General features: G+C 45.9%; 2 protein-coding genes across 2 annotated transcripts in view; one reads left to right on the top strand and one right to left on the bottom strand.

The window, feature by feature from the left end:
- Nucleotides 1-19,299, top strand: part of LOC147464208 (sodium/hydrogen exchanger 3-like) — a 71,461-nt gene extending 52,162 nt beyond the window's left edge. Inside the window, exons 12-16 of the mRNA XM_086513633.1 lie at nucleotides 17,917-18,055; nucleotides 18,151-18,213; nucleotides 18,301-18,372; nucleotides 18,471-18,615; nucleotides 18,767-19,299. Coding sequence (XP_086369759.1) covers nucleotides 17,917-18,055; nucleotides 18,151-18,213; nucleotides 18,301-18,372; nucleotides 18,471-18,615; nucleotides 18,767-19,017 — 670 coding nt within the window. The 3' untranslated portion in view covers nucleotides 19,018-19,299. The remainder of the gene's footprint in view (nucleotides 1-17,916; nucleotides 18,056-18,150; nucleotides 18,214-18,300; nucleotides 18,373-18,470; nucleotides 18,616-18,766) is intronic.
- Nucleotides 19,300-21,833: 2,534 nt separating this feature from the next.
- Nucleotides 21,834-23,201, bottom strand: LOC147464207 (uncharacterized). The gene has a single exon (XM_086508469.1). The coding sequence runs from the start codon at nucleotides 22,755-22,757 to the stop codon at nucleotides 22,359-22,361; it is 399 nt and encodes a 132-aa protein (XP_086364595.1). The 5' UTR covers nucleotides 22,758-23,201; the 3' UTR covers nucleotides 21,834-22,358.
- Between the last annotated feature and the right edge of the window lie 857 nt (nucleotides 23,202-24,058).

Here is a 24,058-nt window from a genome sequence, read left to right as displayed (position 1 = left end):
CTCTCTCTCTCTCTCTAGCACTCTCTTGCACACACACTCACAGTTTGCATTCCACTCCCGTGTTTGTTCATTGCACATTTACTCTCATTAAGTTGAGGAAGGCTCTCCCTTTCTCCAAGTAAAAGGAACCTTGAGCACTTACTGTTCACTCATCCTGAGCCGCACACATCATTCGCTTCCGTTGCACCTTACACTAACGTGGCAGATTGTACGGAATTTCCGCGCTGGCTGTTGGCGTGGCAGAATTGTACGGATTTCCGCCTTTTATGTTGGCCAATCTTAGCAATTTTTTTAGCACTAGCTTTTGATACCAGTTGCTTCTACAAATAAGTGCTTTTGACTTGATGCTTTTGTGGCTCTGCTGTTAGCATCCCTTGTACTCTTTATAAGTGCCCTAGGGCCATTCTTTCAGGCATCTAGAAGATTTGGACCCAACGGAAGTTGTACTCTTACACATCAATAGTAAAGAAATACCAATAGGGGCGCCAATCTTTGGGGCCAATGCGTCTGGGCTCAGAATTACGCCACGACGTGTTGTCTTTTGTCTCTTTTATTCTAGTGTTTGAAGGTTAAAGTGTGAAATTTGCAGTTATCTCTGTGTTTCCATCCGATCCCTCATCGGCCTCTCTCTCTCTCTCTCTCTCTCTCTCTCTCTCTCTCTCTCTCTCTCTCTCTCTCTCTCTCTCTCTCTCTCTCTCTCTCAGCACGTAGGTCTCTGCATATCAGCACGCAGGTCTCTGTTGCTCTCTCTGTCAGGTCGCAAGCAGGGTTAGGTCACGTAGGTGGCTGTTCGCGAGCAGAAACGTGCAGGCAGGTGGTTACAGCAGGCAGCGCGAGCAGGTGAGCAGCTGGCGAGCAGGTGACGAGCTGGTGAACAGCCCCATCGCCATCTCTGAACATCAGGCAGGCAGGCAGCGCACGCAGGCCATGGAGCAGCACGCATTGGAGTAAGGTTACAGCAGGCAGTGCACGCAGATTTGGGGAGTGAGCAGTAGCATAGCAAGTGCACTGGAGGCTCGCGTTGCCCTGATGTCCCGCGCAGTCCTACGCGTAGCACGTCAAGCTGTTCTACGCGTAGCAAGTCCAGCAGTCGCCCCAACTGTTCTACGTGTAGAATGTCAATATCCCTTACGTTTATTTCAATTTTAAGCCCTAAGGTAAATTTTAAGCTTAAAAAGATTTTAAGCCTTCTCTTTGCGTCCAAGTTTAAAGAGATTTAAGGCCTTAAGGTAAACTGGTTAAGTTTGCCATACTCTCAGTTCCTCACCCTAGTACCCTAGCACCCTATCCCACATTTGGGGCTCGGGCTCGATGGACCCGCCTACCGAAGGGGAAGGGCCGGGTGTAGATAGCTACACCACCCCAAAAAAAACAACGGCTACTTTCAAACGGAGAAACAGAGATACTGTACTATCACCAGGATCCTTACGCGTTGGGAAAACCTCCAGGATACATGATGAGCTACTGATGGAGAAGGTCCAGGTGATGCTCAAATCAGAGCTAAACTATATGAGGGATGACATCAGGAAGGAAATGCACGCGAACGCCGAGAGCTACACGAACTCCATGTATGGAGACATGATGAGAGAACTAAGGAGAGAGATCCGGGATCAGAGCTAAACTATATGAGGGATGACATCAGGAAGGAAATGCACGCGAACGCCGAGAGCTACACGAACTCCATGTATGGAGACATGATGAGAGAACTAAGGAGAGAGATCCGGGGGATACAGAATGAGGAAATTCACATCGTGAAAACGGAATTACGAAACCTAATCAAGGCCGAAGTAAATGTAACAGAATGCGTTATGCAAAAGAAACACGATGAGGCAGTAGCAAGTTTTGAAGCATGGAGAACAAATATGGAAAAGCACATGGAGGAAAAAGATGCAATAATCGAGGAGCTAAAAGGAGAACTTGCGGCTTGCAAATCTGCAACTAAGGAGAAGGGAGACGACCAACCTTCGATGCTGAAGGAGCTCGAGGACATGAAGGATCATATGAAAGCTCTACGGGAAGGAGATGAACAGAAATCGAAATGGGCATCTTCATGGGCGGAACGTCTTGTTAAGACACAAGAAAAGGTTGATGAAGCAGAGAAATGGATTGAGGATGCGAAGAAAGGGAAGGCCCAGATGCTTGAGACCACACCTACTTCCACCATTATTAATATGACCATTGAGGAAGAGCAGAAAAGGAAGAATCAGGCTCTGCATGTGCGGGTCACAGGGGTCAAAGACAAAGAGAATGTAGATGAAGAAGTGAGGGAACTGCTACAACGCATGGGCATCACAGAGCCTACTCACACAAGTGCATGGAGAGTGGGCAAGAAAGGAATCGATGAGAAGGGAAACGTAAAGGATAGGGTACTTATTCTCCGGTTCCCGAATATAGAAATAAGGAAAGAATTTCTAAAGAAGAGGCCAACTCTTAAGAAAACCGGTATTTTCCTGGGAGATGACTTACATTGGCACAAGTGGCACACATGCAAGAGTTGATGCCAGAGATCAGGGCAGCAAGAGAAAAGGGGAAAATCGCCTTTTATAGAGGAGGGAAAGTAGTGGTTCTGGAAAAGCGCTCATCATGACGGTGCGAGACCTATGGGGCGACGCTCCGGATAGCGGCGTGGAATTGTAATGGATCATATAGGCTAGATGTAGGTGCCTTTGAAGACAGCTTTAGGGACAGAGACAGTTTTCTACTCAGAGACACACCAGATACCGGGACAGCTTATGCCACATGTGAAGGGGTATTTATGGGAAACAGCTGGTCGACAAGACAAGAGATCTCTTCGAGGTAGCCGGGGTTCAGGAGGAGTAGCAGTCTTATTTAAAGAGGAGCTGAAACCACTACTACAGATTATCAGGAAAGATGAACAAGCAAGGTATATGTGGGTGAGAATGAGAGCCGAGACAGGGAGATTTCTATACATCGCTATATGCTACTTCCCTCCAAGTACATTAGTCTACTCCTCACCTAAAGGACAATCCCCTTTCTCCATATTGAATAATGACATATGGGAGTCTAGAGATGGAGACATCGTTCTCTTAGGAGACTTTAATGCCAGAACGGCCAACTCTCAAGCAGTATTCTATGATACTTCCGAGGAAATTCTCAGAGAAGTGGATTTATCACAGGAGGGGCTTACTAGAAACTCACAGGATAAAGAACACACTGAATATGGGAGACATCTCATGGAGATGGCAACACACATGGTTTGGCCATACTTAATGGTCTAGAGAATTTCCCTTTATCTGGGGGATTCACATGCTTCCCGCACAGGCATGGGGCCAGTACAGTGGATTATGTCATGACTTCACCAAGCTTTATTTCTAGTATCGAGGACTTTAAGGTGGGACCCTGACCAGTTGGGATTGCAGTGGATCATGCTCTCTTGACCTTATCAATGTCCTTCCAATACAATGCCTCTCAAGTACAAAGGAAGAAGACGCACACAAGATATACTTTCACACCAGAGACTAATTCAGTCCACGTGGAACAGATCTATAATAGGATGTGGGCAGCTGAGCCAGTATATACTGTAGAGGAGATTACTTCTCAGCTAACAGAGATACTACATGGAGCAGCACAAGAGGCATACCCACATACTCAGCCTGATCAGAAGAGAGGATCTGGGAACATGCCTCAAAACAGTTGGTACGACGAGGAATGCAGAGAGACGAGAACCCAGGTCCAGAAAGAGCTTACACTTGGGATCATCACATATAAGCAGTCTCGGATTGCTCTTTGGCGTATAGTACGTTGCAAGAAAAGGGCACTTTTAGCCAAACTGGAGAAGGATTTATATCAGCTCTTCTTGAGTCAGGACTCACATGAGGCCTGGCGTTTATTTCACGAGCACTCATCACCTCCGACAATTACTTCTCCTGAGATTTGGGGTCAATATGTAACATCATTATATATGGTATCTGGACAGCCTCCATTACCAGATACGCTAGAGCCATGCCCTGCTACTAGTACTTTCTTTACTACCGAAATGGTGGAAAAAGCCATTGAAATGATAAAGACAAGAAGAGCATATGATCATGAGGGTCTAGTAGCAGAACATCTGATCCATGCAAGGGAATTACTTTCAGAAGTCCTTGCTCGTCTGTTTAATCGAGTCATGTGTGAAGGATTACCTGAATCTTGGAAATTATCTACTATCGTACCTATTTTCAAGTCAGGGGATCCTACGATCCCCGGGAACTACCGTACCATTATGGTAGGTCACACATTGGCCCTATTGTACGCATCCATTCTGGAACAAAAATTGAGTAGATGGGCAGAGAATGAGGGCATAAGGGCAACAGTTAAAGCTGGATTCAGGAGGGTTTATTCCACTCTAGATCATATTCTTACGCTCAAAGCCATTATTGAGGAAGGAAGAGCAAGCGGGAGAAGGATGTATTGTTGCTTTGTGGATTTTCGAAAAGCTTTTGATACAGTACCAAGGGCTAGATTGATGCGTAGAATGCAAGAGTTAGGGGTCCCCAAAGAGATTATCTGGGGGATCATGGCCTTATATGGGTCAGTAACTGGTTATGTACGTACTCCAGAAGGGGATTCCGACATTGTTGATTCCACCGTTGGAGTAAAGCAGGGATGCCCACTGTCCCCTACTTTATTTGGTATGTATATAGATGAGGTATTAGATTACATTGATAGAGAGGTTGAAAGAGGTGCTCAACTTGCAGGGTCATGGATCCCTTTGTTGTTGTATGCAGATGATATTGTATTGATAGCAGAATCACCAGATGGAATGCAGAGGCAGTTAGATGCATTACATAAATTCGCAGAGGACAGCGGACTGTAGGTGAGTTTGGGTAAAACCAAAGTTATGGTGTTTTAACACCGCACCGCAGTGGGTTAGGAGATCGGCACCTACATTTGCATATGGCCAGGATACAGTAGAGTACACAGATGCATACACATACCTTGGTGTGGTATTTAGAGGACCGAAGTTTACTCTTAAGAAAGCAGCGGAGGCTAGATTGTCCAGAGCCTCTGCGGCCTTGGGAGGGTTGGAGAGGATGTGTTCAGAAGTGCAGTTTCAGGAACCACGAACGAAACTTTGGCTCTTTGATACTTGGTGGCTTCGGCTATGCTTGATGGGGTCCATATTTGGGGACCATCTGTGGAGCAGGATAATTGGAAGTCAATGGAGAGACCGTTGGTATCTATGATTTCCCGAATGATTAGAGCCAAGGCCTCCGTACCACACGCGATTATCCGAGCGGAACTAGCTGCCCCTCCAATAGAAATTGAAGCTCTTACCAGATCAGTGTCCTTTATACATGGTCTGTGGGATACAAATAATTGCCGATATACTAGATTGGCCCTCGAATCCTCTCGACAGTTAGCAATGAAAGGAGATACATCATGCTGGTATGCGCAATTGTCTTCGTGGTTTCAGAGACACGGGTTCAATATGGAAAGATTACCCCCCTTCCAATACTCTCTTGAGGCTCCATCACTGGCAATCACACGAATGGAGATTAATAAAATCATCCGCCAGGATCTTATACAGTTGGACACTAAGAGGACATGGGTAGACCCTACACAAGAATTGGGCGCGAAGATGGCCGACTACAAAGAAAACTTCCTACAGCTATTTGAAGATGGTTTTGTGATTCGCCCGAACTACATGGATACCCACCTGTCTCATGGTTTGAGATGTGCTATTGGTGAGATTCGTACATCCTCACACCAACTGGAAATTGGATTTTGCAGATTTAGGGGAATCCCACCTGAGAGCAGAATTTGCAAGTTATGCGGAATGGAGCCGGAGACAGAATTACACTACATATCCCATTGCACCGTATACTATGAGATACGTGGGCGTCTCCATTGCCTATTTAAAGAAGGCTTTGGACCTCTAGATAGAGTCATGCAATACCAAGATCAAAGGTGCCTAGGCCTGTACCTACTGGAACTACATCGGCACAGGGATAATCTAATGAGAAGACAAAGAGCCCTACAACCTCAGAGGCAGATCACAAATTTCTTCGGATCGAGAGAAGCAGGAATGGAAGGAGAAGCAAGAGGCCAGCAGCGAGCACAAAGAAATACCTACATTCATTCCAAAGGCACCCTCATTGACATGGCGACTGAGCTTAGGAAATCGAGACGACCACGACCGAGATACAGAAGCACACTTCGCCGGAGGAGACTACAACAAAGGATTAGAAGCATTCTAGCCAGACACCCAGAATGCTCCTAAGAAGTTTATCTAATACTTTGTATTTAGTTTTTCGCATTTATTTTCACACTTTCACACTTTTCAGACATTGTAACAGATTCACCACTTTTGTATCAGTTTGGTCTCATAGGTCACTCTGGCCTTTTGAAGACGTTAATATAACATTTCATTTCATTTTCATTTCTCTCTCTCTCTCTCTCTCTCTCTCTCTCTCTCTCTCTCTCTCTCTCTCCCCAGTTGTTTGAAGTGCTTAAAGTCTATTCTAGTATGATCTTTTCAGTTGGCACGTGGGCCCTCCTGTTATAGATGATCTCCTGCATCATCTGTGGAAACCCTCCATCCCACACGACATTATCAAAGCGGAGCTGGCCTTACTGCCGATGTTAGTGGGGCTCTCTTTCATTCAAAGATTTGAGGGAGCTACCGCAGGACGGACTATTTCACTGAGCTCTCGAGGCATCTAGGGAGTTGGCATAGGCAAGTGAGAGTAGATCATGGTATGCACATACGACGGAGTGGTTCAGAATGCGTGATCTGGATATAGAGCGGCTCCCCCCATCTCCCGCATCGTCTGTGCAAACCCTCCATCCCACACGACATTATCAAAGAAGAGCTGGCCACACCGCCGATGTTAGTGGGGCTCTCTTTCAATCAAAGATTTAAGGGAGCTACCGTAGGACGGACTATCGTACAGAGCTCTCGAGGCATCTAGGGAGTTGGCATAGGCAAGTGAGAGTAGATCATGGTATGCACATACGATGGAGTGGTTCAGAATTCATGATCTGGACATAGAGCGGCTCCTGCCATTTCAGTACGACGTCACATCTCCACTTCTTATGTGCTTTGTGTTAGCTGAACATGATGCATGGGTTAGATTTTTGTCTGGTGGTGGATGCCTAGCATATGCCTACATTTACATGCTCCCAAGATTCTTTGCATTTCTCTCGGAGTTTTAGATGCCAGGGTTGACGTTTTTTTGGAGAGATTGGATAGGTTCTATATTGGTGATTGGGCAGCTATGTGAGGAGGTGTGCTCTCCATTTTTGCAGAGACACTGCTGTCTGACCATGCCCCCATTCATTGCATTACTACCCAGGCCTGCTCAGCTTCTCGCTCTGGCTCTTGTATACCTAATAGTGAACTCTCCGACTGAGAGTTGAAAGAGCATCTACTTTCTCTTTGGAGTGCTCCTTTGAATCTTGCACACACTCCTATCGATCATATGGCTTCTTGCATTACTCTGTCTACCACTATGTATCGCAACTACCATGTCACCCAGGGATATGTTGCAGCGACATGAGTGTTGGTATAATACTGCTTTGGCTTCTATCCAGTGTCTGCTAGAGCAGTTTCTGCAGGATGCTTTTTTCATTGAGAGAGATCAACAAGCCAGACATGAACTGTTGCATGTACAACAGTTGAGCTCTGCGTTTGTCCATCATGCTTCGGTTTCTAATGAAATACTAAAGCAGATGGGATGTGTCACGAGGACGTGGCAATTATTAACCATGTCACAAAGATGTGGCAACTGCTAACCTTGGTTGTTGGTTTCTTTCCAATGGGATTTATTTTATTTATTTTGAGACCCTCTTTTTGAAGTAGCAAACGGTCGGACATTGTATGGCCAATGTGAACGGTAGATTCACCCGCAGACTGGAAGTGGTCGGCACTGGAATTCGTATGGTAAGAGGATGTCTAGGCTCAGAGCAAGATCATATAGGTCCCCCCGTCGCACTTAGCAAGTTGGTGGATACTAGGAAGTGAACTCAATTAAGGCGTAAAGTCAAGGTGGGACTACCAACAAAAAGTATCCGACAGTTGGGCCACATTGCATTTTTGGATGCGGTCCCAATGAGGATAGATGGTCAGAAGACCAGTGGGAGCCCAACGGAAGCATCTCCTAAAATTTAGGGAACTGCTATTTTGGGCCACGAAATGTGTTCGCGTCATTACCTTCGGTATGACTAGGGGAACACTTTACAACTCTGCCGCGAAGTCAACTGACGCACCAGTTGAGATATTTTTAGCAGGGAAAGCCCAAACTCGGAAACTGGGCGACGTGTCAGCTTGTGAGCGATTCTGCCACTCTGGGAGGCAAAAACGAGCTGCATATCATCAAAGGGAGCGCCATTTTCAGCCACAGGCGGATTGTCACAGGTTAAGAGCTATGGAGTGCTTTCTTTCCCTCTATGCACAGTATGGTGACGGGAGTGATGCCCCGCACGCTACATACTGCTCTCTTTCTCCCCTACGTGCAGTTATGTGATGCCCCACAAGAGGGCTACTCATTTGACTGATGTACAGTTGTGTGGGTTCATGCTTTTGTGCTGAGGCAAGAGCCTCCTTGAGCAGGAACAGGGGTAGCTAACTGCTGCTCCAAAGCAGGCATTGGTGAGGGTCATAACCTCACCGTACAGGTGCAAAATCAGCGCTGTGTATGCGCTGTAAATTCACTGTTTTTCAGCCATACGGACGCCAGGATCATTGGGAATCGTGCCCCACTGGCAAAGGACAGTTAGGGGACTGTTTGGGACTGAAAACAGGACAAAAACCAGTAAATACAGCGTGCTGAATTTACTGTTTTTGGACAGGAATCAAAGGGTATACGACAGTGCAAGCGAGTTCCAGCAGGGGAATTGGTTTCGCGCAAGTTTTGGGGCTGTTATGCTGCCGAAATTTGGCCAAATCAAATGGTATCTAGGTGGATACACGTGAAGGATTCCCAGGACCTTACCTTGTAATTTACTCTCCTAAAGAATAAAGAAATACCGAAAGGGGCGCCAATTTTGGGGCCTACAGGTTGTCGGCGTCTGCTCAGAGCATTCTAGCTTCCGAGCCGTGTGTGCGATTAAGTGTTAATTCCCATTGCAGGTTCTCTTTGCAAAGTGCTCTGTGTGTGTGTATAAAGTAAAGAATTTCGGGTGAAAGCCAACGCCTACCGCCCTACGGGCCGGTTTCATGGTTCCATTGCCGGGACATCAATCACTTTTTCCTCAAAGAGTGAGCCTGGATTGTTCAGGGTAAAGACACACAGTGCAAGAACGCGGGGATTACACTATGGCCGACAAGGGGAAGGGAATTATGGAAGAGGGTTCCTCTCCAAAGGACAGGCAAGAGATTCCTATGGTTTTTGAGATTGGCGAGAGCTCACGGCCACGTCAGTCTGTACCTCCTGTCAACGTGAATTTCCCTCCAGTAGTATAGGGCTTTATGACAGGGCAACTTGAGGATGATGCGTTTAAGACTCAGTTAGTTGCCGCGGTGAATGTCTTTTCGCAGCTGGTGCAGAATCCGAGGTTTATGGAATTCTTGCAAGCGCCACCAGTGCAACAGCAAAATAGGCAATCTACGCCGCGTACGGAGCTTGTTGAAGCTCAAGCCCAGGTACTTCATGAGGCGCAGGAGGAAAGGGAACACTCGCATGTTGCAGAGTCGGGGGCTCCAAAGCAGGTTCCTCTCGGGCTTGAACAGGTGGCTAGAACGCCTATTCCACAGGTTATGCCAGTTCAGCCCGCCACCTTTCAGAGCCAGCATGCTGTCTTGAATGGACAGGGAGCTGCATACCAGGCTATGCACTCAATTTTTCCACCACCCACGGTACATCCTGGGTATTTCGGGGGTGGATCAGTGTTCCAAAGTATGGCTGGTTATGCGTCTGGAAGTCAGCCGTACATGCCAGGAACAGTGTTCGGGGGTATGCAAGGCATCATGCCAAACCCCATGTATGGTACTATCGGCATGCAGCAAGGTTTCCACGGCAACCAGGGCCAGTTTGGGGTGCCACAGGGTCATTTTGGCATGACTGGTTTTTCTGGACAGCAGCCAGATATCGCACTTTGACGCAAAATGTGAATGGCCAACATGTGCCGATCATGCCTAGTACAGTGCCCATGTTGCAGACCATTCCGTATGACAACTTGGGGGCACTAGAGAAGCCGAAGGCTTACAAAGAAGGTGGTGCAGCGGTAAAGTTCAGTACCTTCAGTGGTTTCGAGGACAAGACCAAGGCACTTACTTTCCTCCAGCAGTTTGATACAGCTTATGCGGGAGGGAATTTTACAGAGGCCTCGAAGGTCAGGAAAGCTGCCACTTTCTTTAAGGACAATGCGCTTACATGGTGGACGACATTGTTAATGCAAGGATAGGCACCCGCCACTTGGGTTTACTTCAAGCAAATGTTTGCATCTGCTTGGCTATCAAATGAATTTGAAGCCGATGTCCTGACAGATTGGCACCAGCTTACGGCAGCTTCGTGCAAGAGCTTGCTGGAGTACAATAGGAGGTTTTGTAAAGCATTACTCTCAGTGACCTCCTACAGATTTGTGCCACTGACAGAGCAGATAGAGAAGTATTGTTGTGGGCTGCCTAAAGGGCTTCGCGATTACTGTACAAAGAACAGAGTGGCTACCCTTACTCAGCTTATGGAAGTTGCGAACACTGGTCTTGCCTTGTTGAAAGGAGAGGACAGTGGATTTCCGAGCAGTGATAAAGGAGGGCAGCAAAAGAAAATTCAGCGAAGAAGCCCTTTGTGAAAACGGCTCCTGATGCGTCACAGGGGTCAGAACAGGCCACCAAAGATAAGGATTCAGTTGGGACTTCTGGAGCGCAGGCAACGAAACAGAAAAGGAAGCCTTTTGTGCGCAAGTCGCTCGAGGAAAAGAAGGTCCTAATGGCTGAGAACAAATGCTTTATATGCGAGCAGCCTGGTCATATTTCTATCAATTGTCCACAAAGGAAAAGGCCAGCTGACTCTGAGGATAAAGAAGACCAGAAAGGCAAGAAGCCTAAACCCACGGCAGGTTTAGTGCCAGACATGGTGGGTGACAGGCCCAACACAGATCCCAGTGAGTTATGCAGGGCATGGGGTAAAGTTAGGGATCAGACGGCACTCATCTTCTTTGATCCAGGTGCCAAAGCCAACTTTATCTCACCAGAGTTAGCTATGAAGCTCGGCATCAAAGCTGAAGAGATGGGGTACACAGCAGAGGCAGGGTTGGCATGTCCTGGCCACTCAGAGTGTGTTACTCCCATCATTGGAAAACTGCGTCTGCATATTCAGTCGTATGTGGACACTGAAGAGTTTTACATCATGCCGCTGGAAGGTTGTGACGCCTTGTTGGGGATCCCGTGGATGTTCCGAGTGCATGGAGTCTTGGATGCCTACAACAAAAAGATCACTGTACAGCATAGGGGCAAAACTCATATCTTGGATGTAAAGCTTAAAGGAGAGTCAGTCCCTATTGTATCTGCTTCTGCTATCACTTCTGTAATAAAGAATCATCTTTCTGTGTACTTGATTTTTGCACGTGATGTCTCAGATAGGGATCAGTCAAATTTATCTGTGTTAGATAAAGAAAGGTCAGCATTTTTGCAAAAGTTTAGTGACTGTTTTTCTGATTCATTACCGTCGCAATTGCCGCCAGAGAGACCTGAGGACCATCGGATAGATTTGGTGCCAGAGTGTAGCCCACCAAATAGACCTCCCTACAGGGTTAGTGCGGCACAACAGAAAGAGATTATGGGCCAGGTTGAGGAGTTATTAGAGAAGGGGTTGATTCAGCCTAGTTCTTCACCCTTTTGCTCCCCAGTGCTCCTAGTGCAGAAGAAGGATGGCTCATGGCGCATGTGTATTGATTACCGTGCATTGAATAAGAATACCATCAAGAATAGGTTTCCTATTCCTCGCATTGATGATATTCTCGATCGTTTAGAGGGTGCTGCAATTTTCAGCAGGATAGACCTGAAGAGTGGGTACCATCAGATTCGTATAAGCCCAGAGGATGTGCACAAGACTGCGTTTAGAACGACATTTGGTCTTTATGAGTTTCTAGTGATGCCGTTTGGGCTAACAAATGCTCCAGCCACGTTCAACAGAATGATGGACCGGATTTTCCGCTCGCATCAACAGTTTGTTGGAACATTCTTCGATGACATGATTGTGTATTCGAAGAATGAAGAGGAGCATAGGCGTCACTTGACCATTGTGTTTGAAGAGCTACGCAGTCACAGGTTACTTGTCAATCCTAAGAAAAGTGAATTCTTCCTTGAAGAGATCCACTTTCTGGGCCACATAGTCTCAAAGGATGGTGTTAGAATGGATCCCGCAAAGGTCGAAGCTATCAAGACATGGCCAGACTTGAAGACGATGTCAGAAGCTTCTTGGGATTGTGTTCCTACTATAGAAGGTTTATCAGAAATTTTGCAGAGATAGCATCGCCTCTTCACGCATTGCAAAAGAAAGAGGTCACTTTCAGATGGACCCAAAAAGAGATTTCAGCTTTTAGTCTCTTAAAGGAAAAGTTGACTTCAGATCCAGTTATTGTTTTGCCAGATCTCAGGAAGTCATTTGTGGTCCAGTGTGACGCGTGTGGCAGTAGCATCGGAGCAGTGCTAATGCAAGATGGACGGGTAGTAGCCTATGAAAGCCGAATTTTGCAAGGGCCAGAGAGGACTATGCAAGTCTATGAGAAAGAGCTCTTGGCCGTGATTCATGCGCTTTCTAGCTGGAAGCACTACCTCTTAGGTGCTGATTTTGTTGTCCAAACAGATCATCAGACCTTGCGATACTTCTTGACACAGTCAAAGTTATCCGAAAAGCATATGCGATGGGCAAACATTCTTTCCATGTTCCACTTCCAGATTATGCATGTGGAAGGCAAGAAGAATGTTGTGGCTGATGCGTTATCAAGAAAGCCACAAATTTCAGCTGTGTCAATTCCTTATCATCATGAGTTAGATGACATGAAGGAACAGTATACTGCTGATGAAGATTTTGCAAGGATCTTTGAACAGTTACAAGAGGGGCAACATCACGAGCACTACCTCCTCAGAGATGGTTTTATGATGATGCATGGCAGACTTTGTGTCATTAGGCCATTGCGACATAAGGTCATGGAAGAGAGTCATGTCCCACCGTATGCAGGGCATCGTGGCATTGATGCAACAGTTAAAGCGGTAGAGACGTTCTTCTATTGGCCTACCTTGAGGAGAGATGTGGATGCCTTTGTGCGAGCATGCATAGTTTGCCAAAAGGTCAAGTTTGACAGGCAAAAGGCACCAGGGTTGTTACAACCACTGCCGATTCCGGATAAGCCATGGGAAAGCATTGCTATGGACTTTATCTTTGATCTTCCAAGGACGCCAACAGGGAATGATGGTATATGGACCATTATCTGCAGGTTCAGCAAGCAGGCCCATTTTATCCCTGTCAGGAAGAAGATAAAATCTGATCAGATGGCACGCTTGTTCATGTACAATGTGTTTAAGTACCATGGTATGCCACAATCGATAATCAGTGATCGTGATCCTCGCATGACCAGTTTGTTCTGGAGAGGATTGTTTGAGAACATGGGTACTACGCTCAAGTTCTTGTCTTCGTTTCATCCACAAACTGATGGACAGTCAGAAGAGGCCAATTCTACTGTCTTAGATCTGCTGAAATGCTATGTGTCAGATAATAAGGGCAAGTGGGAACAGTATTTGCCTATGCTTGAGTATGCGTACAATAATACGGTGCATTCGTCTACTGGCAAAGCACCTTTTGAAATTGTTGAAGGCGGCAAAAAGGTTCCTCCTATTTTGCACACAAAGGACAAGATCTTTGAGGCAGATCGATATGTTGAGAACATGGATGAGATGTATAAGAAGATTAAAGTTGCCTTGGAGAAGACTCAGGCAAAACAGAAAAAGGCTGCTAATCGTCACCGTCGTGAATTGCTACTATCACCTGGTGATTGGGTTCTTTTAAGGTTCGAAAAGGCAAGGTTAAAGAAGATGAAGGGTAAGCAACGGCTGTTTCCTAAGCTCAGCATGCGTTACTATGGGCCTTTTCAAGTGCTTGACAAGATCAGCGATGTGGCTTACAGGCTGAAATTGCTTGATGCATGGAAGATTCATAATGCGTTTCACGTGAGTCTTCTAAGACCCTTCGTGGGTGATGTGCCAGAAGATATGCCAGTTGAGGATCAGCCAGAAGTTGAGGAACTTGATGAGATCCTGGTACCTGAGCAAGTTTTGGCACATAAGGACAGAAAAGTTAAAGGACAAGTTGCAAGACGCTATTTGGTGAAGTTCAAGAACTATCCGCCTATGGATGCAAAGTGGATGGAAGAGCATGAACTGTCAGAGTCACCAAATGTATTGTAGCTTTACCTTGAAGCCTTTGGGTTACAACCTACTTATGCCCCAACCCAACGTGTAAAGGAGGGGTAATGATAGAGCTAGTACATCGAATGTACATATGAGTTCAGTGCCATAGATAGAAATGGCAAAAGTATGAAGGCCTCATTAAGTCATTTGTATCTATGTATGTTACGACCTTTCTTGCGGATACATGCGATGATAAAAGAGTGTTGATAGCACAAGATCATCAGTGGCGTGTATTTATGGTATGCAATCGAGGACGTTTGCGATTTCAAGAGGGGGGTATGTCACGAGGACGTGGCAGTTATTAACCATGTCACAGAGATGTGGCAACTGCTAACCTTGGTTGTTGGTTTCTTTCCAATGGGATTTTATTTATTTATTTTGAGACCCTCTTTTTGAAGTAGCAAACGGTCGGACATTGTATGGCCAATGTGAACGGTAGATTCACCCGCAGACGGGAAGTGATCGGCACTGGAATTCGTATGGTAAGAGGATGTCTAGGCTCAGAGCAAGATCATATAGGTCCCCCCGTCGCACTTAGCAAGTTGGTGGATACTAGGAAGTGAACTCAATTAAGGCGTAAAGTCAAGGTGGGACTACCAACAAAAAGTATCCGACAGTTGGGCCACATTGCATTTTTGGATGCGGTCCCAATGAGGATAGATGGTCAGAAGACCAGTGGGAGCCCAACGTAAGCATCTCCTAAAATTTAGGGAACTGCTATTTTGGGCCACGAAATGTGTTCGCGTCATTACCTTCGGTATGACTAGGGGAACACTTTACAACTCTGCCGCGAAGTCAACTGACGCACCAGTTGAGATATTTTTAGCAGGGAAAGCCCAAACTCGGAAACTGGGCGACGTGTCAGCTTGTGAGCGATTCTGCCACTCTGGGAGGCAAAAACGAGTTGCATATCATCAGAGGGGGCGCCATTTTCAGCCACAGGCGGATTGTCACAGGTTAAGAGCTATGGAGTGCTTTCTTTCCCTCTATGCACAGTATGGTGACGGGAGTGATGCCCCGCACGCTACATACTGCTCTCTTTCTCCCCTACGTGCAGTTATGTGATGCCCCACAAGAGGGCTACTCATTTGACTGATGTACAGTTGTGTGGGTTCATGCTTTTGTGCTGAGGCAAGAGCCTCCTTGAGCAGGAACAGGGGTAGCTAACTGCTGCTCCAAAGCAGGCATTGGTGAGGGTCATAACCTCACCGTACAGGTGCAAAATCAGCGCTGTGTATGCGCTGTAAATTCACTGTTTTTCAGCCATACGGACGCCGGGATCATTGGGAATCGTGCCCCACTGGCAAAGGACAGTTAGGGGACTGTTTGGGACTGAAAACAGGGCAAAAACCAGTAAATACAGCGTGCTGAATTTACTGTTTTTGGACAGGAATCAGAAGGTATACGACAGTGCAAGCGAGTTCCAGCAGGGGAATTGGTTTCGCGCAAGTTTTGGGGTTGTTATGCTGCCGAAATTTGGCCAAATCAAATGGTATCTAGGTGGATACACGTGAAGGATTCCCAGGACCTTACCTTGTAATTTACTCTCCTAAAGAATAAAGAAATACCGAAAGGGGCGCCAATTTTGGGGCCTACAGGTTGTCGGCGTCTGCTCGGAGCATTCTAGCTTCCGAGCCGTGTGTGCGATTAAGTGTTAATTCCCATTGCAGGTTCTCTTTGCAAAGTGCTCTGTGTGTGTGTATAAAGTAAAGAATTTCGGGTGAAAGCCAACGCCTACCGCCCTACGGGCCGGTTTCAGGATGAACAAGGAATTTTTTCATGTTTATCGGGAGAGCCCCTGGCAGTATTCTTCGTGCTCTACAGGACGCAGACAGACATGTTTGTACGGACTTAGACAGAGTCTTGGAGATTGCTATGGAGTTCTACTTTAAGTTGTTCACAGCTCTGCCGACCGCGTAGGACGTGGCATGCATGGTTCCCAGATATGGTGTGTTAAATGAAGGCTGTTGGCATCGCTCGATCAGATATATTTTTAAGGTGCTTCGCTGTCCTTTTCTCACTGCTCACCCTTCATTGGTTGTTTATAGTGGATTTAGATGAAGATGAGGAAAGGTCTACCTCAGATCTTAGAGGAGTCTGATCATTAGCCGTTGATATGGACCCCTCTGTTTAGGACTTTTGAGGGGCACTGGTTGGAAAACGGACTCACATGGATTGGGCTGGCTGGACAGAGAGCATGCAGCATCCCTTGCTCAGTGGTCACAACATCGTTGTTTGGATGCAGAGTTCATTGATGGTGAGTTTGGTCTGCGTAGAGGGATACATACTCAAATTGCAGAGATTGACGATGCGCTTCCCCATTTTGGAGCAAGGTGATGCAGGGCACTGCTGATCTGCCTACTCATGATAGATGGTGGGGTATGTTTGATGCTAGTCGTACTCCACTGGGTGCTCGCCTTGGTTGCATTGGTTTTGCAATTGACTCTATGCAGTCCGCCGTATACTTCATGTGGTTAATGCTTCATGCTGGGTTGCTAGTGGCGACATGGGCTGGCAATGTTGGCCTTGATCGGACCTGTTTTGTGTTGTGCCTTACATGTAGAGGAGACTATCTGTCTTTTGGATTATCCACATGCACATATGGTTTGGCGTTCGGTTTGTGCGTTGCTCTGTCGGGCAGCTGTTTACACATGCTTTTCTTTTGGGGTTCCGTTTGTTGTCTGCTACAGTTCCCAGGCTCTCACCTTGCTTTTGAAGCAGAAGGTGACGATCCTGTTTTCCATTGAACAGATCTCGGCTGTCAGCTGGGCACACACTATACGTTGCCAGATACTATTGAGACGCACTCCACGAATTGATTTCTCTACTGCGATTTAATTCACCTCATGGATTTGGAAGGCCAGATGCTTACATGATATTGGTGGTCATCCGTGCACTTCTGCAGATACACTCAGTGGTATCTGTACAGGGCTAGTTTTCACTCTCTGCTGTCAGTGGGGTACCTTAATCGGCTCCTCCAGGGCAGTGGAGGAGGGCCGCCATGCTTTCTTGAGCTGGTGGGGGTGCATTGCTTCGTTCTTTACAGTGTCACAGGGCCAGTTACCTGGCACCAGGATGGTTCATTACTCTAGGACTCCTACAGACCACCCGGAGCTTGGAGGCCTCGTACATATGTTTTGATTGGTACGGCTCTTTGAGGACAGGCTGAACATCCTCAAGGACACCTAGTACTCACTACAGACTTTTCTTTTCCCAAAAAGAAAAAAAAGTAACACGGTTATGTTTATTTATTTTGACCTTAGAGCGTCAACAAACTCAGAGGACGTGGTGAAACATTTTCAATCCAAAATACATATTTTTCCAAAGCTGGATGGTTGCCTTTGACGCAATAAGAGGTATTGGCATATGCAATGGTGCCTATTGTAACCATATTTACCGAGGGCATCACTCAGCATCTGTTTTTTTAATTTCACTTGTTTTATCTCATTTCCTTGGCCTTATGGGAGAGCGCAATGAAGTTTAGATTTTCTGGGTTTCTTTTGTAGCTGAGACTGATTTTGGCAATATTTTGAATCTCTTGACATGGTAATGTCTTTTTCATGCAGTGTTGCAACATCAGCTGGCCTTTCTGCAACTTTGATGTTAGTGGTTCTTTTAGGGAGGGCTGCGTTTGTGTTTCCCCTCTCTGCTTTTTCGAACTTGGTTCGACGGGCTCCGGGTACTAGGATAAATGGTCGGCAGCAGGTAGTTATATGTGTGTTACTTGCTCAATTTCTAGAGCTGCATGCAAATGATTTTTTCCTTCAAATCTCAACTTAAATAATGCTATTATTGTGCAGGTGATCATTTGGTGGGCTGGTCTGATGAGGGGGGCTGTTTCAATTGCCTTGGCTTATAACAAGGTATTTTCTGTGAGGGTTGTATAACTGAATAGCCACCCACGGCGCCTTTGACATGGAATTGACCAGACATTGTTTTCTGCATTGTAGTTCACGGCCATAAGTGCAGTCAATGCAACAATGATCACCAGTACAATAATTGTCGTTCTCTTCAGTACTGTGGTAAGCTGGGCATGAAATTTTTAATACCAAAATATTTGCCTTCAGGCCTGTTATAATAAACAGGATAGATTTCTTATGAGCTCAATACGGTAGTGCAGGTCTTTGGACTTTTGACAAAACCATTAGTGCTATGGTTAGTGCCTCCCCATCTCAGGTCATTGGTCGATTCTGAGCCAACCACTCCCAAGGAAACCAGTTTTAGCTCAGACCTTCAAGTCCCTTTTCTGGAGGACGATGAGCCAGGTGAGGGTGTGACAGTACAGCTTAGTAATCCTAGGCAAATTGGGCCTAGTAGCAGTCTTCGAATGCTGTTGAGAACCCCTTCTTCATCTACTGTGCACCATTTTTGGCGGAAGTTTGATGATTCATACATGCGGCCTATGTTTGGAGGTAGGGGTTTTGTACCAAGTCTTCCACGCATTCCTAGTGGAGAGGCATTGGATGCAAACAACCATTGAAACGATGCTGACATTCTCTTGCCAATCATCAGCTGATTTTTCTTTAAACCTGGACACATTTGAGATCCTAGTGCTGAGTTCCAGCTACAATCGGACAAAAAATCAGCTTCACTCAGAATCTGGAAACGAAAGAGGAATCCGTGTAAGAGGCTATGCAGCTCTATCTTGGGTGGTTTGCATGGTATAATTTTGTAATCATCTGTAGGTTCCCATTCTTTCATTCTTTCTACCTGGCACAATTGTCCAGCTGTCGAGCATTCTGCTCGGTATTGTGTTAGGCACAAGAAAGGAGCTTTTTGTACTCCATGTTCAGACCTATTTTGTAATGCTCAGAAGGAATTGGAATGGTGATATTCAGTGACGGTGGAAAAACTAAACAAGCTGGTTGTGTAAAATTCAACAAGCTTTGTATTCTAAGAATAAAAATTACCAAGCTTATGCTGTCTGGCATTAAGCCATATTAGAACAATCATGCTCATTATTTTGGCTTGCCAAAAGTCTTGAATATTAGTGTTGCCCTTACCTTAACTTATCACTAGTATTTCATATTTGCTACAATTTGATAATCTATAGATATATCATAATGGCTCTAACTTTGAAAAAATGAATTAACTTGTTAAATGATTCTTATAGGAAATGGCCAAGGATATTACACCCAACACGTAAGGGATGTGGTTGTGTGTGTGTGTACAAAAATCATCGCCCTGGCGTTTCCCTATTGTAGATTCCATCAACAAGATTTACAAAAAAAAGAGAGAGAGAGAAAGAAATGATATATTAACGTCTTCAAAAGGCCAAAATGACCTATGAGACCATCAGACACAAAGTGGTGAATCTAATACAACGTCTGAAGTACAAGTACAAAAAGTACTGAAAGTAAAAATGAAAACTGAAAATGAGTGTGAAATGTGAAATGTGAAATGTGAAAATGTAGAATAGGCCCTCAAATGACAATCTGGGTGTCGTGCTAGAATGCCTCCGATCCTCTGTTGGAGTCTCCGTTGATGGAGTGTGCTCTTGTGTCTCGGTCGTGGTCGTCTCGATCTCCCGAGCTCAGTCGCCCGGTCAATAAGGGTGCCTCTCGTATGAATGCGGGTACAACCCTGTGCTAGTGGTTGGTCTCTTGGCTCCCTCGATCCAAAGAAGTCTGTGATCTGTCTCGTGCTCCATGTCTCCTCAACAGAGTATCTCTATGTCGGTGTAGCTCAAGTAGATATAAGCCAAGGCATCTCTGGTCCTGATACCTCATGACTCTATCTAGGGGTCCAAAACCCTCCTTGAATAAGCAATGGAAGCGCCCTTGTATCTCATAATACACAGTGCAGTGGCATATGTAGTGTAGCCCTGTCTCTGGCTCTCTACCACATAGTTGACATATCCTAGACTCTGGCGGTATCCCTCTGAATCTACCCGTCTCAGTCTCCAGCTGGTGTGAGGATGTGCGAATCTGACCAATAGCACATCGCAGACCATGAGACAAATGAGTGTCCATGTAGCTCGGACGAGTCACAAACCCATCTCCCGAAAGTTGGAGAAGGTGCTCTTTGTAAAAAGCCATCTTCGTGCCCAACTCTTGCATCGGCTCTACCCATGTCCTCTTGGTGTCCAACTGTATTAGATCTTGTCGAATGAGTCTGGTGATCTCCGTCCGTGTGACTGGCAGGGAGGGTGCATCTAGGGAATACTGAAAAGGAGGCAATCTATCCATGCTGAGACCATGTCTCTGAAACCATGAGGTCATCTGCGCATACCAACATGATGCATCTCCTTGCATCGCTAACTGTCTAGAAGACTCAAGAACCAATCTAGTATATGTGCCTCTATGTGTATCCCATAGACTGTGCATAAAGGACACTGATCTAGTAAGAGCCTCAATCTCAATAGGAGGGACGACCTCCGCTCGAATAATCGCATGTGGTACGGAGGCCTTGGCTCTAATCATCCGGGATATCATAAATACCAAGGGTCTCTCCATGGTCCTCCAACTGTCATGATTCACAGATGGTCCCCAAACTTGGACCCCATAGAGCATAGCTGAAGCAACCAAAGTATCAAAGAGCCATAGCTTTGTTCGTGGTTCTTGAAACTGAACCTGCGAACACATTCTCTCTAGCCCTCCCAATGCCGCATAGGCTCTGGACAATCTAGTCTCTGCTGCTCTCCTCAGAGTAAACCTCGGTCTCGTGAATACCACCCCCAGATATGTATATTCATTTGTGTACTCCACAATGTCTTGACCATATACGAGTGTAGGTGCTGATCTCTTGACCCATTGTGGTGTGGTGTTAAACACCACAACCTTGGTTTTACCAAGGTTCACAGACAGTCCACTATCCTCTGCAAAGTTGTGCAATGCATCTAACTATCTCTGCATGCCCTCTGGCGACTCTGATATCAACACAATATCATCAGCATATAATAATAAAGGGATCCATGTCCCTGCTAGCTGAGCGCCTCTGTCACCCTCTCTGTCAATGTAGTCAGAGACCTCATCTACATACATACCAAAAAGTGTAGGGGACAAAGGACACCCCTGCTTCACTCCAATAGTGGAATGAACAATGTCAGAAATCCCCTCAAGAGTGCGTACCTGGCCAGTCATCATTGAGCCGTATAAAGCCATGATCCCCCATATGATCTCTGTGGGTACTCCGAACTTCAGTAGCTTGTGCATCAATCTGGCCCTCGGCACTGTGTCAAATGCTTTGCGGAAGTCCACAAAGCAACAATACATCCGTCTCCCATGTGCCCGACCCTCCTCAATAATGGCTCTGAGTGTAAGAATATGGTCCAAAGTGGAGAAACCCCTCCTGAATCCAGCTTGTCCTGCTGCTCGTATGCCCTCATTTTCTACCCATTTACTCAGTTGTTGTTCAAGAATGGATGCATACAACCGTGCCAATGTGTGTCCTATCATAATAGTACGGTAGTTCCTTGGCACAATGGGGTCCCCTGCCTTGAAGAGAGGTATAATAGTAGATAAGAGAGAGAGAGAGAGAGAGAGAGAGAGAGAGAGAGAATTATCGTCCACAAAGGTCAGATATGACCCATGGGACCAAAACAAAACATTACAGCTGTTCTTCTAAGGTGGAGGCTTTAGATACATATCAATTAGGGACTGAGGGTCCACAAGGGAAAAAGGGAAAGAACAAGAAATAAAATCTAAGGGGGGTCAAGTGTGGGAGTTCGAGACTCCTGGATGATGGCTTTACCGCCACGATAGATTGCCCATTTATCTTGTTTACGGGCTTCATGCATCTTCTTGAGCTCGCTTGCTTTAAGCTTGAGTTGATTTGTGGTCAATTCCTCGGCGATCCAAATCTTTGTCCCCTTGAGGCGGCAGGATTGTCGTAGCAGGTTCGTCCATTCTTCCTTGTTCTTGAAAGTGAGGATGCATTGACCAGGTGGCACATGTTTATGCGTGTCGTTGATCCAAGAAACATTGTCGGGCTTGATGTTAGCTGGTTGTAGAATGTTGTTGAGCTTGGTGATGGCTTCTTTGAGTGTGTCCTCCTCGGTGCAGCATGGTTAGGAGAGTCCTTCAATCCTAATCTTGAGAGCAAGGGATTCTTGTAAGGTTGCTTGTATTTTGTTATTGATCTTCTTATGTACTACCTCATGGGCTTCTTTTTGGGCTGCCTTGATTGACTCAATGAGAGAAGCTTCGACTTCATGTGTTTTTGCTAGCACAATTTCGTTCTCCTTTGCCTTCGTCTCCTCAAGCTTACTCAAGCGTTGTTTGAGTTCGGCATTCTCCAAAATAAGCTCTCGGATCTGAGTCTCCAGGGCTGTGATCCTTGAGTCTTGACGAGCAGCGAGCTCTCGGATCTGAGTCTCCAGGGCTGTGATCCTTGAGTCTTGACGAGCAGCGGGATCCTTCTTAGGTGCAGCTGCCACCGTAAGAAAACTCTTGTGAGTGCTGGACATTGGAGCTTCTCGCCTCTCTTATGTGGGTACGCCTGAACAAGGCTAGGCTTAACTTGCATAGGTCACGGCTATGGGAACAAGATCGAGGCTATTAGATGTTTGAGAAGAGGTTGAGAGTGAAGTGAAGCTTAGGCAGGGAATGGGTCTTGACTCTTTGTTATGTGGGGACGCCTGTACAAGGCTAGGCTTAACTTGTACAGGTCACGGCTATGGGAACAAGGTCGAAGTGATTGGATGTTTGAAAGGAGATTGAGAGTGAAGTGAAGCTTAAGCGGGGAACGGGTACGCAGAACGTCGAAGCACACAGTCGATGGGCCCGATGAGGGGAATGGCTCTGCAGCTCGTCGAAGCAGATGGTCTAGGTCACGCCTGGCGGGTTGTTGCTGTCAGCATTCGAAAACAGGGTTGTTGTTGGTGAGTTGTTGTTTGCTCTCACCTAGAGAGAGAGAGAGAGAGAGAGAGAGAGAGAGAGAGATTTACAAAAAAATTGTGTGTGTGTGAGAGAGAGAGAGAGAGAGTGATTTATCGTCCGCGTAGGTCAGATATGACCTATGGGACCAAAACAAAACGATACAACAATTCTGAATGAGAGTATGTGATACATATCAGTTAAGGTCCCAGGGACCATCAATAGGGAAAAACATAAAGAACAATAGAAAACCTAAAGTGGGTCAGGTGATGGGGAAGCCAATCTCGGAGTCTGAAACTCTTGGATAATCGCTTTACCACCTCGGTAGACCGTCCATTTTCCTTGTTTGCAAGCTTCGTGTACTTTCTTGAGCTCGTTTACCTTGAGTTTGAGTTGATTGGTGGCCAGTTCCTTTGCGATCCAAAACTTGGTTCCCTTGAGGAGACAGGATTGGCGAAATAAATTCATCTGCTCCTTTCCCTTGAAGGTAGAGAGAGAGAGAGAGAGAGAGAGAGAGAGAGAATTCACATATAATGTTTCTCTTTTACAGGCAAATGAGACTCTTCATTCCATCTCCCCTACACTATTTGAGTTTCCATATCTTTGAACAATTTTTCATGTTTCATCTCCTCTACACTTGGACTTCCACATCTTTAGGTCCATTCATTCTCACATTTCCTACCATTAAAATGAAAGGGTTGCACTATTGGCTCAATCAACATAAAATGTCTATACTATGTAGAGGAAGGAAAGCACTGAGCAAATGCTAAAAGTGTGCAGTACTTTCATTATAAACCAAATCATTAATTTTATTGTTTTATAAATTGTGTGGAGACCTAGTTGTTTAAAACAAGCTTATTTTTTTCTCATCTCTTCTCACAACCTTGCCTTG

The sequence above is a fragment of the Adiantum capillus-veneris genome, chromosome 1 (assembly GCF_014529385.1).
Source record: "Adiantum capillus-veneris isolate H3 chromosome 1, ASM1452938v2, whole genome shotgun sequence".
Classification (NCBI taxonomy): Eukaryota; Viridiplantae; Streptophyta; class Polypodiopsida; order Polypodiales; family Pteridaceae; genus Adiantum; species Adiantum capillus-veneris.
Note: the sequence above shows the minus strand (reverse complement) of the source record. Positions and strands in the feature narration are given on the sequence as shown.